Source organism: Vulpes vulpes, chromosome 5 (assembly GCF_048418805.1).
Source record: "Vulpes vulpes isolate BD-2025 chromosome 5, VulVul3, whole genome shotgun sequence".
Lineage (NCBI taxonomy): Eukaryota > Metazoa > Chordata > Mammalia > Carnivora > Canidae > Vulpes > Vulpes vulpes.
The window spans coordinates 73,683,743-73,696,373 of NC_132784.1; the positions used below are offsets into that span (position 1 = coordinate 73,683,743).

General features: G+C 50.3%; 1 protein-coding gene across 50 annotated transcripts in view; it reads left to right on the forward strand.

The window, feature by feature from the left end:
* Nucleotides 1-10,161, forward strand: part of ATG13 (autophagy related 13) — a 53,179-nt gene extending 43,018 nt beyond the window's left edge. For 8 of the 50 annotated variants that reach the window (XM_026004077.2, XM_072760312.1, XM_072760330.1 and 5 more), the window contains 8 exons: nt 463-561; nt 1,320-1,430; nt 1,842-1,978; nt 3,782-3,896; nt 4,498-4,575; nt 4,789-4,905; nt 5,491-5,619; nt 7,855-10,161. In XM_026004077.2, coding sequence (XP_025859862.1) covers nt 463-561; nt 1,320-1,430; nt 1,842-1,978; nt 3,782-3,896; nt 4,498-4,575; nt 4,789-4,905; nt 5,491-5,619; nt 7,855-7,932 — 864 coding nt within the window. In that variant the 3' untranslated portion in view covers nt 7,933-10,161. Of the gene's footprint in view, nt 1-462; nt 562-1,319; nt 1,431-1,841; nt 1,979-3,781; nt 3,897-4,497; nt 4,576-4,788; nt 4,906-5,490; nt 5,620-7,363 lie in introns of all 50 variants that reach the window. The other 42 variants (XM_072760316.1, XM_072760337.1, XM_072760318.1 and 39 more) reach the window with 13 other exon arrangements.
* The last annotated feature ends 2,470 nt before the right edge of the window (nt 10,162-12,631 follow it).

The window sequence follows — 12,631 nt, forward strand, 5'->3', positions numbered from 1 at the left end:
GCAGATTCTGAATCCCCAGGAAAAGGTCTCCATTCTAGCATTGTAACTTGAGCATCTTTATCCTCAGCATGTCTTGCACCTGCTCTCAAGTCCTTGCTGCTGGGGGCCATTCCCTAACACCTTTCTACCCTCCTTTGACTAAAAACACACTAATGCTTGGTTTGGGCTTCCCTCTTTTGCCAAGTCATAACAGCTTGACTCAGCTCTGTTTTCCACCTGCTCATCAGGGCAACAAGCATACAGTGGAGCCCCCTGGGACAAATGTATCTTCTTCACACCCTTCTAAGTTGTCCTTCTAGGAAGGCAGCCATGCTGCTCTCTCCCTGCTGCACTCCCGATTTCCATTGTGCAGTTTGGCCTCCATGGCTACCACCCATTCCGGAGTTGTTTTCACTTCTTTCTCAAGTCCCTTTTCTGTTTTCTTCTCTTGTTTTTCCTGTCTCTGTGTGTATCTGTGCACAGTGTGTGTTTACTGTCACAAAGGCACATTTTCAGACCCCTACTCCTGTGGTGACGGACACTCTGAGGGTCCCCATGGCAGGACTGGCCTTTTCCCATCAAGTGAGTCCATACTGGGAAGAAGGGGATATAATAAGATGGCATCTTTTTATTTAAAAATTATACATAAAGTACAGGGTATAGCTATTTAAATGTCCCCAAGTGTTCCTGGGAGTTATTTGAGGCTTGGTAATTGATTTTTAACAGGATGCAGCCATAGCACAGCAGCCCAAAATAGGATGTTTCGCTTGCCCCTCCTCCTACCATTGATGTAAAAAACACATGGAGTTATTTATATCTTGTTTCCAAATAAACAATCCAAGAGTGGTATTCTTTCTTTTTCAATATAAATAGGAACCCTCCCATACCCAGGGGTGATGGAGGGTGTGATTAGGGAAGACGCCTTCTGTTTCAAAGGGACCTCAAGGACAAAGGAGAAAATAGAATGACCTGGGAAAAACCAATGACTTTGGCTGCAAGTTCTGCTCGGGCTTGTGCTTTGCCAGTCCGCTGGGCTGGAAACCTCAACAGTTAGCTGAGCCCCTGGGGAAAGGGGGAGCAGGGAACTCATTTGAGGCCTTTGGAAGGCTGCAGAGCTGAGAATGTCAGTCCCACTGCAAACAAGTCTCTGCTTTCTTAGCCACAGAGTAATGGCCTGGTCTATCTTTAACATCAGGCCCCCGCCCCCACCCCGCACTGTGAGGATGTGGGCTGGGATCCATTCTTTACCTCTCCATGACCTTGATCATTAGTTGTACTCTAGGATTGCCTACTTTTTCCTCCTCCTTTCCTCTGCCCCTCTTTGTTTTTCTCTTGCTTAGCTCTCAAGCTCTCGCCTTTCCTATCAGCCTGCTGCCCTGGGCGTTGGATCAGCTGACCTGGCTTACCCAGTAGTGTTTGCTGCTGGCCTAAACACCACACACCCTCATCAGGTATCTTTAGAGATGGGGATGACCCTGGGGTTCCTGTGCTGCCTCCCCTGCCCCAAGGCAGTTGAGGGGCCTCTTCACACACCACTATTTTGCTACGTGTTCTGAAACAAAGTTCTTGTGTAGCTTTACGGACCTAGGTGACTCCAGGAGAAAGGGCCTCCTAGAGTTCAGAAAGGAAAGAAGAGCTTCCAAGTGTTTTCTCCCTCTCTTTCCTTTCCTTCTGTAGTCCTTAACCACGCATGACTCCTGTTAGCTGAGTCCCAGAGAAGACGTAGATCCGAGGTTTCCCGCCCACTTGGGGGCAGCACTGGTGGTGGAAAAGCTCCAAGGCACCTACCACCGCCCTAGACCAAGTTCCCCTCTTGCCTGACACTGCCATTATTCACTGTATTCCTCCCTTTTCCCCCAAAGCTCATGGTTCCCGGGAAGGAAGGTGGGGTACCCCTTGCTCCCAACCAACCTGCTCACGGTGCCCAGGCTGACCAGGAGAGACTGGCAACCTACACCCCTTCTGACGGGGCCCACTGCGCTGTCACACCTTCCAGCAGGTGAGTTCACAGCCTGGCTGCTTGGGCACCCAGGGACCCATCCTCCCTGACACATATGCTTATTGGGCGTCAGTCAGTAAAGAATCGCTTTCAGCATTGCTTCAGGCCTGGCACTTAGACCCCAAATTTGGAATTCTTAAAGTCCTCCATAAGAACCTTATATTGTGGCAGGTATGTAAGGAAGCAGCCCCGGGCTTGCTGTTAATAGCCAACAGCAGGGGCCTAGTTCTTATCACCCTCATCCGGTGAAGGAGCCTTTTGGATGTGTGTGTGTGTGTGTGTGTGTGTGTGTGTGTTTTTCTCCCACCTCAAGATTTCTTCCCTTGGAGTCAGTCCTCAGTGTTTCCTGAGGACCCATGCAGGGGGTTTGCTATGACCCTAAAGTTGGGAGCTACTGTGTACCTGTGCTGGTAGTTAGGATTTTTTTCCCCCCTGTTATGTTAGTCCCTCATGGAGATTCTTTAGAAACAGCTGTTTGTCTTCATTAAAGATTTGTAAAAATCTTTGTCTTTTCTGATTACAGAAGTGATACATTCTGTAAATTTCAGATTAATGAAGACAGTGATGAGGTAGAACATGAAGGTTCTCACACTCCTGCCCTGCGCAAGTCCCCACTGTTACTACTTTTTCAAAGATGAGAAGACCTCAGAGGGTTAAGTAATTTGCCAAAGAGCACGTAGCTCACAATATGGCCAGGCGCAAGCTGAGCTCCTCTTGCCCTTATACTCGGAGTTCCGCCCGGGGACAATGAGGCTGTCCCGACCTGCCCTGCCCTCCCTTGACTGCAAGGCCCCGGAGATCAGACGTTGACTGCCGCATCACATCCTAAATGAATTTGTGGATAATAGAAATTTTTGGTATTTTTTTTCATTCCCACAGTGGAGTGGTAGGAGGGAAATTATTTACGAAGATCTTTTTGTGGCATCCATCAGAAAAAAATAACAACTTTCATTCCTGGTTTCCTAAATTTCCATCCTTTTATCCCTCCCCCTATCAGATAACCAAAGGAAGATCCTGTTAGTCGTTTACACTCTAGTTTTCTGAGCTTTGACTCCAAGGGAATGTCTGGGAGCAGCTAGAGATAGAGGACCCTATCTCTTTGCTGTAGGGGGTTCTTAAATGGGCAGCCAAATGAAATGTGTCATTAAAAGACTTTGCTGAACAGACGGTTGATTGGGGGTGATGAGAAGAAATGTGGTATGGAGCATAGGACCTCAGCCCGTGCGTCATGGGCGGAGAAAGCTCTGGCTATCTAAAGAGCCAAATTTGGGACTCTCAAGTTAGAATAATGACACTGCCTCTTGTGAGGTAAGGCTTAAATTTAACATGGTGCTATAAACTCTAAACACTGTAAATGATTCCTTCTTATGGTAATTTTAGATAACAAAACAAGAAGGCAGAGAAAAGCTTAAAGCTTGAGTCTGTTTATGTCGTAGATTAATGTTAAAATCACAGTTGTTTATGAGCACTGCTTACCTGTATGCATGATTGCTATATGCTTGGTAACTGATGTTTATCAATGGTATTTTAGATTAAATTTAATGTAAGCTTTACACAGCTTACTGAGTTTCATTCACATGTGCCTCATTTTTAGTTGCTTCCAGTAGTGCAGTCCTCTGCTCTCAACTCAGAAGAGAGGGTGGCAGTGGCAGCAGCCAGACCCCATGTTGCCATTTCCCATGTGGGTAGGTTGGTGGGGGGACATTCCTGCCCTGGACTGCAGCCTTACCAACAGGTTTATGGGAACCAAGCAGGCTCTGCTGTGGTTTGAGAGTGAGTACCAACACTGTCTTTCTTCTCCAGCGAGGATACTGAAACTGTATCAAACAGCAGTGAGGGCCGGGCATCCCCCCACGATGTCTTGGAGACCATCTTTGTCCGAAAAGTGGGGGCTTTTGTCAACAAACCCATCAACCAGGTGATTTTTCTGGCACTACCACCTGTGAGAATATCTGAGCCCTTAGAGTGAGGCCTGAGGGACAGGGCTCTTAACCTAGGGTCTGTGTGACCCCTGAAACTACATGCAAAATGTGTGTGTGTGTGTGTGTGTATGTGTGTGTGTTTGCACGCGCACGCGCGTACCTGTGTGCACATTTTTTTGGAGGAGGGTTAATAACCTGTGACACCCCCGCCAGAAGAAGTTCACAGCTTTTGTTCTGTGATCGTATAAGCCTCCCATAGGAGAGGGTGACTGGGCCCCATTTGGTACAGACACCTTTCACTGAAGTGTCAGTATCTCAGCCTTCCTCAAAATAAGTAATTCCCCCTCAGCTCTGCAATGCAGAATAGTTACCAAATCGCTGTGGGTCAGGCTTCCAAAGCTGATTCCCAGGGTCATGGGGAGCGCTACCCCTGTTTATGCTGTGGATATATGATGGGAGATGGGAGATTCAGGGTTCTCTGACAGGATAGGACCCAGAGGATGGTGTGATCAGCCTGGCTGTGTGAATCTGCTGGGCCACAGAGAAAGCCTATAAGCTGAGCCAGGGGTGGGCACTAAAATTTCCATGTCCTTTCAGGTGACCCTGACCAGTCTGGACATACCCTTTGCCATGTTTGCTCCCAAGAATTTGGAGCTGGAGGATGCTGATCCCATGGTGAGTCCCCCTTTGACTAAAGTTAACAGTCAGATGGTGCTGTGCTTGTTGTCTTACTGGACAAGGCACTGTTCCTTCAGAGACCACTGGCTGTGCTCCTGGGCTTATAGATTTTCAGCCAGTGTTGGTTTCCTTACAAAACCTTTGACTGTTAACAGCAGCTTGCACCCAGTGCATGGAACCAGCCCATACCTCCACCTTATTCTGAAACAGGTGAATCCTCCAGATTCCCCAGAGACTGAATCTCCTCTCCAGGGCAGCCTGCACTCTGATGGCTCCAGTGGGGGCAGCAGTGGCAATACCCATGATGACTTTGTTATGATCGACTTCGTAAGTTGCCATCACTTTCCTTGACCTTTGCTGCCATGGGGGAAATAAACCTAGACGCATCCAGGGTTCTTGAACAGGACTTCCTTCACAAGGATCAAATGGGCTGGTCTAGACAGAGGGGATGGGACAGGTGGGCATCTCACTGTGCAGTTTATGTGGGGAACCTGCCCTCATACCCTGCTTGGGGACACACTTGGAGGCCCATGAGCAAGAAGGCATTTTGTGCCATATCTTTATTTTTTCTTTTTTTGTGCCATATCTTGGGTTGAAATTCAACTCTAAATGAGGATTGCTGGTGGTATCCATTCAGGTCCTATTCCTGCCTGAGTGGATGACCCTTTGCTAAGGAAAAGAGTTTGAGGGAAGGGAATAATTAACCTTACCATGGGAGAGGAGTATAGCACCAGGACTAGAGCTCAGCTGCCCAGAAGAGAAAGGCATAGCAATTCCTTTCCCTAAGATGAACCTGGAGAAACCATTTCTCTGATAATTACTGGAAGGAAAGAGGATTGTTCATAGCTTCTTTCCCGTGATTTTCTTCTGTTACGTAAGGCAAACTAAACTGAGTCTGTCTTGTTTTTGAAGAAACCAGCTTTTTCTAAAGACGACATTCTCCCGATGGACTTGGGGACCTTCTATCGTGAATTTCAGAATCCTCCTCAGCTGAGCAGCCTCTCCATAGATATCGGGGCACAGTCCATGGCTGAGGACTTGGTATGGAAAGCCCTTCCCCTGGGTTACCTCATCCTGTGACCTCCTATCCTCTTTTGATGGTCATTCCTGTTCCAAAGGCCTAGAAATTTCTTCCTGTTACTCCCCCAACTCCCAAACCTCCCTGTAACAGGAAAGAGATACTTTAGATCCTTATCTTCTGTTGATCACACTTGAGGTTTGCATTGTGCCTGGCAATCATTATCTTGAAATTGCTTGCATTGACTTCCTCCTCTTCTGTCCACGCTCACCATTACTTCCCATCCCTGCTGTTCAGTGTCTGAGGTCTTCTGCTGCCTCTGGCCACTAAACCAAGCTGCTCCAGGAGCCCTTGCATTCAGCTGTTCAGTTTCTCAGGCAGACACCAGGGGCACAGGGCAGAAGAAACATGAGGTCCTGAGTATTGGTGTACTTGCCCTTTCCTCGAAGGGCTCATTCTCGATTCAGCTAGCAGTTTTCAAGCTTAGCCAGATGTCCTGAGACTGACTGTAATCCCTACATCTATGTTTAATGTATTTCCCATGTCCAAAGGGCAGTGGAGCACCCTGCACAGCTACAAACTCCAGGTGTCCTATGGCTCCACCCAGCCTATCCCCAGGATGTTGCCAGACCAGACACAGTGGTTGGGTGGTGAAGAGTTTATTATAGTGAGAAGTACACTCGAGAAGTGAGAGCTGGCAAGCTCGGGAGAGTTGTGCACCCAGGATTTGGGTCTCTGTCTTTTATTGACAGTTATTAACTGGGGGGAGGGGGGGATATTTATTATTTGGAAAGAAGATTTCTTGGGGAGTAGGTTTTCACACCTTTTCTCCCTCACTAGATCAGGGTCTCCAGTCTTCTTTGTCTTTGGCCTGTCTGGTTTGATCTGGCTTCTTGTGGCTTTGTTTTTGGAGTGCTGCTGGCCAGAATAGACCTCTGACTTTCCCCAATAGCTTTTCCCCTTTTCCCTCTTTGCTGGCCCCCACGCATCCTATTAAAACCTAACTAGCTACTTACTCTAACACCACAAGATATCAGACCTTCTACCTGAGGTGGGAATGTCACCTTCCATAGCAACATTAGAGGAATAGCTCTAGTAGGAATAGGAATCTTGGAATATCTGCTCTTGATTTGCTTGAAACAGAAAAGCATGCTCAGTAATAACAATACTATAACAATATCGTTATTATTAACATTTAGTGAGGCTTTCTAGGTACCAGGCATTTTTCTAAGTGCTTTACACGAATCTTCAATAATCCTAAGAGGTAGCTTTTCTTATCCCAGTTTACAGATGAGAAAACCGACCTTATAAACAAATAACTTGCCCGTGGTCACACTGAGCTGGCAACACACAGCTTTGATCCTAGAGTCTGGCTTCTGATTTTAGGCTTTTAATCACTGACTCCCTGGCTTCTCATTGGAAACCTGTTTGGAAGAAACCAGCTCATGAAGGCTCTGAGGGTGATTCTGCAGGCAGGAGTGGTCCGTCGCCCCTGCCTCCCGAAGCGGCCCTGGTGCTCCCAATGTGCCTGCCACCTGCCAGTTCGGGGGCGGGACAGTGCCCACCTCTCCCCAGTACCTTGTGCCAGTTAGGAGCTCTCCCGTCTGTGGTGGTCAAACTCTTCAGATACACATTCATCAGACAGCACCTGATTAGGGTTAAATTTTTATACATAGTTGATACTTGAGGGCAGTTAAACTTAACTCCTCAGATTCTGTTTTCTTGTTTATTGATTTCTCTCGACTCTGGAACGCACCCCTGTCTCAGCTGATATTCCTAGGCCTCACCACAGACCTGCTGAGTCAGACTCTCTTGGGAGCGTGGTGGGGACGGCCTTGTTCACATGCCCCCAAGGCATTCTGCTGCCCAGCACAGGTCATGAATAACTCTGGTAAACTTTTCTTAATCTGTAGCATGCTGAGCCTACTGTTTCATTCTAGTGTCAGCCTGATCTGTGCCAAAGGTAATTTCTCTGTGTCATCCTGTTGTTGGCATGGCCCTTTTCTAGCTCGTACAGTATGTGACCCACTTGGATCCCCTTGGCTGTTCCGCCAAGTCCCTGAGCCCCCCACAGGCCCTGCTGGACACAAGCCCCCTTCCCGGTGGCTGCCCCACTGCCCTGCATCTCCTGCTGTCCCGGCCAGCAGTGCTGAGCTGAACTGTGTCCTGTGATCCCTTCTTCAGCCCAGGGGCCTGGGCCAGCTGTCTCTGTAGGACCCTACCTGAATAAGCAGCTCTTCTCTCCCCTCCTGGTACAGGACTCACTACCAGAGAAGCTGGCTGTGCACGAGAAGAATGTCCGAGAGTTTGATGCCTTTGTAGAAACCCTGCAGTAAAAGTTGGTGTCCTCAAGTACCAGCAGCATCCCCTTTCTGTGGTCCCACTCATCAGCTGCTCCCCTCCCTCATCTTGCTCCAGGTGGAGGAGAGGCTGGTGTCCCCCATGGGGACCCGGAAGTCCCTGCTCTCACACCTCCTGGAGACTCTATGGCAGCAGGCAAGCCCGGTGATAGCATTTGAGAGGACTCATCCCCTGGCCTTGGGGATCAGAAGACCCTTTAGGAACAAAAGGGCCCTCGGCAGGGCCATCTGCTCATACCGCCCATCAGCACCTGCTTCACAAAGGCTGTCATCCTGTTCCTCCTACCGGCCCCCTGCCCTGGGTCCGCCCTGCAGCTGGCCCTTTGCCGGCCTGCCGTTTACCACTTGACATTCCAGCTGGTGGCCTGGACCTAGTGTGGAGGCAGAAAGAGGAAGGAGACAGTGCTGGGAGGAAGAAGGAAGGGCTCCTTCAGGCTCTTTTTTTTGTTCCTTTTGGTTTGCTGTCTTCTTCCCTCCCTCCCTCTCTCTGCCCCTGTGTCTGCACTTTTGGCAGTATGACAGGCCTCTTGCCCAAGGTGGTGAGAACTGCAAAGTCAGCCATTCCCATCATCTCCACAGAGACCCTGAGCAGCCCTGGCTGCTGGCTGTGCTCAGCAGCTCAGCTCCATTGAAAGAAACAGAAGCCTAGGTCTCCAGGGTTCTGTCATTGGGAATTGCAGCAAAGTTTCTTTTTCTCTCCTTCCTCCCCCTGTTGCTCTCCTTGGTTATAAGACATGATAAATATTTATTACTTTCAGAGAAATCAGATATTTTATAGAGAAAATATGTTTGAGGTTAGATGTTTTCACTTGGGGAAGGTGGAGGGCCTCTTCCTGGGGTATGGCCTCCTCTGTGGAGGCTCCTCAGAATCTGGGTTGCTGCTCTGAGGATCTTCCTTCCCATATACATAAGGTGGGATCCAAGAATAGGGCTGGCTGAGGGCGATGGAACCTCCCAGAATCGCTGCACTTGAACTGATGACAGGCTTTACCTTAGTCTTCTGCGTATTCCTGGTGAGAGCCTTGAGTCTCTCCCAGCTTCTGCAGAGTAACTGACTCCATTCTGGCAGCCCAGGAAGTCTTGGGTGCTAAATGCATATAACTCTGTGAGTACAGTTCTCCAGAGTTGTGTGCAGTGCACATATGATGCATTGTATGTGCCCCACTGTGGCCCCAAGGAAGGCCAGATGGGCCCCTCTTTCTGGAGGGACTTGTTCCTGTTTCTCAGGGCTAGGTTATGGGCCTTTTCCTTTTTCTACCTGGGCCTGGCCACCACCTTTCTTTAATCCCAGGGTCTGCACCCCTCCCTGAGGTTTACTAGCTGGATTGGTTCCTTGTTGAGAAACCAAAGCTAGGCAGATGATTGACTTAACCATTTAGGTATTGTTACTTAAGTCAGTCAAGCACCTAGCCTCATGTACCTGCCACCTGTCCCTCTCCCAGCCTGACTGGCAGTCCTGGCTGAGGCAAAATTCCTCCTGGCCCACCTGGGCTATTCACTGGCAGCAGCTGTTCTGCAGTGGAGCAGGTGGTCCTCAATGGCTTGTTAATAAATGCATGTGACGTTCCCACCTACAAGGCTGAATGCTGGAGGGGGCTCTGATACTGTTTCAGGTGGGCTGAGCCCCACCCCTGTTGCATGCGTTCTGCTGCCACAAAGAAATGTTCCCAGCAGCGGTATCCAACTGGCCCTCATATCTGGGCCAGAGTATACCCATGGCCTGCTAAACCAATCCAGATTTACTCCCGAGGCCCCAGTGCTGAGAAGGGTGAAGCCGTGGTAAAGCTATTGATTGCCCCTGCCCCCATGTCTTACCACAGTATCTCAGCCACTGGGCTCCTCCTGAGGAGGCCACAGGAAGGCCTGTTAGCCATTGTCCTCTTTGACTCCTGATTGTTGGCCTTTACAGGCAGCAGCCTTTCCTTTAGAACCCCATCAGTGAGAGGCCAGGGAGGCTGAGCCCTGAGCTGAGCCTGGGAGGAGCAGAGCAACTGTCAAGGCTGGCCCTTGCCCCTCAGCCCCGTACACTGACAGGGATGAGCCCTAGACTGACTCTAGTAGCACCCCGGGGACAGGGTTGGGGCCTGTCACCCGTCTCCAGGTGGCAGGGTCCCTCCCCCTCCTCCAGCCCACCTTGTTTGGAAATACCGAGATATACTTTAAAATGTATTCAAGAGATTTCCAATAAATTTTTTCTGTACTTTACAGCCTCCTGTCCTGCAAGTTGTTTAAAATGCTAACCCCGCACTCCCACTTCTCTGCAGGTCCTGCCTGCCTGGTAACTGTTCGGCCCCTCCGTGGAAGGGGAAGGAAGGGCGGAATGGCTTCCCCGTCAGGCAGGTCTTGGCCACCTAGCAGCTGTAGAGCCTCACTTCCCTTGGCTGTAAGTTCCCATTTGGGGGGCTTCTTTGTGGGTAGTCCATGAGATAATGTGCGTGAAGTCGACATGCACCACAGTGTCCACCTTAGAGGCCATCAGCGTCAGCTCTTTGTGGGCCCCCCCGGGCAGCACAGCCCACCACTCAGCCTGGAGCTGGAGCTTTTGGCTCAGGCCTCTGCTGTGTTTCCAGCAGGGCTAGACAGGGAATGTGGGCTCCGTAAAACTGCCCTCTATCTGTTTGCTAATCTAGGATGAGGAGTCCTGGCCGAGCAAACCAGACAGAGGGGAGGGGATTGAGTGAAGTATCAGGAAGTCAGGGGCCTGTCAAGGGCAGTTTGTTCAGCTGCCCCAATCTGATAGGCCGAGCCAGACACTAAGGTGGTCCCCGAGGAGTCACAAGTAGAAGAGCCTTGTGGGAATTATTCCTGCCTGGCCTCTTGGGAGCTTCTGTGGCAGGCATCTCGGCCCTGGTAGAGCTAGATCCTGACTCCTACCTTGTGCCTGTGCTGAATGACAGGCGTGGGAGGGAGGTGGAGCTAGTGTCCCAGAGGCAGAGATGGTTCTAGAGGCAAGGGACTAACTGCCTGACAGACCAGGGCAACTATTGTGTGGGTTGCCTCCCTACCCCTTCAGGCTGAAGCTAGGGCAGAAAATGGAAAATTCTAAATTCAGCCAAAACCTAGGGCTGAAAAGAATGAGGCGGCCCACTGCTGCTGTTGCAGGCCCTGGGCCCTACCTTGTTAGCTAACTGCCCCTGTCATTGGCCGTGATAACTGTGCTGCCAGTTGGGACAGTCACCCAACCCTGAGTCAGAAACAGTGAAGAGACTGTCCATTGTGTCTTTGCCTCCAGTTGGGATTCCCCCACAAAAGCAAAGTGTTCACTTGCCCTGTGTCTCATGATGGTGTCCTATCCCTTTAAAGCATCTCCCGACACTGCCCCCAGAGACCTGCTGTTGCCAAGGCAGGGGGAAACTGGCTCTTGAGTCACTCAGCAGAGGCCCTGCCAGGAGCCCAACCAGAGTAAACAGCTCTCCTGGTGTCCTGCTCCCCTCTGTTTCCCTGGGATACTGCTGCCCTGTTGTAAGCAGTCACCCAGTGTAGAGCTGAGCAGAACTGGTGAGAGGCTGCCCATGCCTTCTGCTGGAGCTGCCTGGGCGAGGGCCGGTTGTACAATGAAACTAGTTTCCTACAGCTCCATGCCTGTTTTTTTTTTTTTTTTAATTTTTATTTATTTATGATAGTCACACAGAGAGAGAGAGAGAGGCAGAGGGAGAAGTAGGCTCCATGCACCGGGAGCCCGACATGGGATTCGATCCCGGGTCTCCAGGATCACGCCCTGGGCCAAAGGCAGGCGCTAAACCGCTGCGCCACCCAGGGATCCCTCCGTGCCTGTTTTTAACCTCGGTCTTAGCACCACTGCTTGATCCTGCAGCTCTGGCTGGGCTCCCCTGAGGCCACCATTACCTGATTGCAACCAACAGGCAGGCAGCAGACAGGTGGAACTTGACCTTGACCACCGTGCCAAGTGAAATTCTGGCCTGCCCTCCCAGTAACAAACCATTATCTTTAAAAATTGTGGTAAAATACACAGAACTTAAAGTTTACCATCTTAATTTTTAAAGCACAGCAAAACCTGCTCAAGAAAGGAAAGGAAAACTGGCTATCTCCTAGCCGGTATGGGCCTGGGTGGCAGGTGGAAATAGCCAAGGCTCTCAGGCTGGAGGGAGGGTGGGGAGAAGCGGATGGTCACACAAGGCTTCTAATCCTAGCAGCTACATGAGGTTGGGACCATCTCCCCATTCCTCTGTGAAACAATGGTCCTTCTGGTCACCACCGGGCACTTGCTCTGTTGTGCCCTGTGTGCATTTCTGATCCTCAGAGAAATGAAGAGACAGTCTCAGGTGGGCTGGTAATACGGCTGTTACTGTTTGGAGCTGGTGGAGGGTGATGGCACTGGGACTCAAGCCCAAGTCTGACTCTAAAGCCTACACTGCTGTCACCACAGTGCCCTCTGTTCAGGGACAGAAGAGCCGCTGGTCATGGGACACAGCACTTGGTAGCCAGTTGGAATGCTGCACATGTACAACACGGAGGGTCACCGTTCACATGTCCGAGGCTGGAAGATGCTAGAAAGTTGGCTTCACACCCACTCAAGGGAACAAGACAAAGAAGGAAGGGGTCAGATGGACTAGGGAGGGGACTTCCTGAGGCCCCACCTGTTCATCTTCCACAACCACACACTTCCCACCCGCTCTGAGTCTCCAGGCGTACTTCCTAACACCCAGGTGGGCAA